Below are 2,341 nucleotides of genomic sequence, written 5' to 3'. Positions count from 1 at the left end.
CACAGGCACAGGCACACAGGCACACGCACACAGGCACACGCACACAGGCACAGGCACACAGGCACACGCAACCAGGCACAGGCACACAGGCACACGCACACAGGCACACGCATGCACGCTCGCACCGCGCATGTGCTCGCTCCCCTTCGCGCACCCCTGTGGCTCGGTAACCCCGCTGAAGTAAGCACAACGGGAGATGTGGCTCCCATCTCATGGATTGGAAAATGGGGACTGACTGGGGACTTCCCATCCAGCAGGGGTCCATGGTGGGCCCCCAGCCCACTCACCGGAGGGCCCCCCTCTCCAGGCAGGCCAGGCTCTCCAGCTTCGCCAGGCTCCCCCTAAGGAGGAAACGGACATGGTTACGGTGCTCTGGCTCCAAGCATTCAGCAGACCTCAACGCTGTCGGGCAGGGGTGAGGCGGGGCGAGCGAGTGGCCAGTGCCCTCTGACAGTGTGCGGGGTTGGAGGGCAGACCCATCTGTGCCCGGGCCTGTGCTGACGGTGGCACTGGCAGGTGTGACGGTCACACAGAGGAGGTGACCAGCGCACGGTGGGCATCACCGACGGCGCTGGGGTGAGTTCTAGGGGACAACGAAGAGAAGGCCGTGGAAGGGCTGGGGGACAGCGCAGGAGGGAGGGCCACGCCGAGGCGGAGAGACGCCAGCACCATACGCTCAGGGGGGCGGCCGCCCGGCGGAGGCAGGAGCCTCATTAAGTTGCGGCCTCAGCAGGAGAGGTTTCTCTCTAAGTTTCATGTCATAAAACAGGGGCAGTGATGGAGAACTTTTCAACTTAATGGGCTGATGTCAGAAAGTTCTGGAAATGGTGTACGGGGGATGCGAATGAATGGAGCATATTGGTTTCGTTCCTTTTTCCCCCAAGGAAGTAGGGTAAGTGCTTTGGAAGCAGAGCAAGATCACGGGCACCGAGGTGCAGTCCTGCCTGCTGCACACGGGCCCCAGGGCCCACGCCTTAAACCGAATCAGATCAGGCGAGGAGGACCCCAGGCTGAGGGAGGACAGACTGAAGCTGGAGAGGGGAGTGCAGATGCCCCCGCGCCGCTGGGAGCACACAAGTAGGCCCTCAGAGCTGGTCAGGGAGGGGCTGGGCCTTCCTGCTGGTGGAAACGCTAGGACATTCTGCAAGAGGTTCCTGGGGACAGGGGTCGGAGCCCTGCCTCCACGGCACAGATCTGCTAAGTGTGAGAGCACATTCGACAGGAACACCCTACACGTGACTGTACCCACAGCCGGACGCGCGCATGCGCACACCCTGGGCTCCCCGCACGCGCCTCCGTCGGCCACTAGGACAGCAAGGGGCATGAGTCACCTTCTCTCCAACCGCGCCGGGATTGCCTGTTCCACCTGGAGGCCCTTGTGGTCCGTCAGCGCCTGGAGCTCCGGAAGGTCCTCGGGGGCCGGGGGGACCTGGGGGGCCCTACGGGGAAGGAGAGCCACTGAGCACAGACAACACGCAAACTGTAACCAAAGCAGAAAGGAGCTGCCGCGCCGGCCAGGTGGGCGTGTCCTGGTCGCACTTACCATCTGACCCACGTCCCCAGTCTCGCCCTTCTCTCCGGGAGGTCCCGGCAGACCCTGGGGACAAGAACGCCGCAGAAACTTAGCAGGTCAGCGCCGCGATACCCAGCACCCGCGGAGCATCCACCGTCTCCCCGCCACAGCGCCAAGCAGGCCTCCAAGAGCCTCCGGCCAAATGCGGGGCCTCCCCCACGATGCCAGGTCTCAGCGTGAGCCAGAGGAAGTCACCAGAGAGCACTTGGAGATTTATGGACCGCGGCGTCTGCCGCACTGTCCCGTTAAACAGTAAAACCTAATGAGCCAACAGCAGGGAAATGTCGGCATGTGTTGGCATACTATGCAGTGACTAAAAATCACGTTTTCAAAATAAATAAAAAGAGACACGTCCAAAGAATATTTAGTAACATTGAACATGACTCGTAAAACGAAACGTGAAGAGCTGCACGCACTTTCCATACGCTCAGCATGATTCTGGTTTTGCAAAAGCTGAAGGAAGTCACACGTGTGCACACATGCGTGTGAATCCACACACGCTGAGGTGTGTAGATAAAATGTGTCAGGGGTTTAAGGCCATCAGTCCTGGGTAGTACATGTGGAAGGCCCCGCTTCTTTCACAGTTCTTACAGCGGGTCCGTCATTTCCAGCATCTCTGCAGTGAGCGTGGAAATACACACCGCTGGTTAAGAGAAGCAAACACGGCCTCGTCTGCCGTGAAGGGAATCTGCTTTGCTTCCAGTTAACGAGGAAGCCCCTGGGAGGCCACAGGCCTGGTCTTGGATTCACCATTCTTTTTTTTTTTTT

At 59.8% G+C, this 2,341-nt stretch overlaps 1 protein-coding gene across 1 annotated transcript in view; it reads right to left on the bottom strand.

The window, feature by feature from the left end:
* The window catches only part of COL5A1 (collagen type V alpha 1 chain), a 102,864-nt gene that overhangs the window by 20,364 nt on the left and 80,159 nt on the right, over positions 1-2,341 (bottom strand). Inside the window, exons 49-51 of the mRNA XM_029921036.1 lie at positions 1,544-1,597; positions 1,332-1,439; positions 288-341 (exon numbers count right to left, since the gene is read on the bottom strand). Of these exons, the coding sequence (XP_029776896.1) occupies positions 288-341; positions 1,332-1,439; positions 1,544-1,597 (216 nt within the window). The remainder of the gene's footprint in view (positions 1-287; positions 342-1,331; positions 1,440-1,543; positions 1,598-2,341) is intronic.

Source organism: Suricata suricatta, chromosome 13, assembly GCF_006229205.1.
Source record: "Suricata suricatta isolate VVHF042 chromosome 13, meerkat_22Aug2017_6uvM2_HiC, whole genome shotgun sequence".
In the NCBI taxonomy this organism is placed as follows: Eukaryota; Metazoa; Chordata; class Mammalia; order Carnivora; family Herpestidae; genus Suricata; species Suricata suricatta.
Note: the sequence above shows the minus strand (reverse complement) of the source record. Positions and strands in the feature narration are given on the sequence as shown.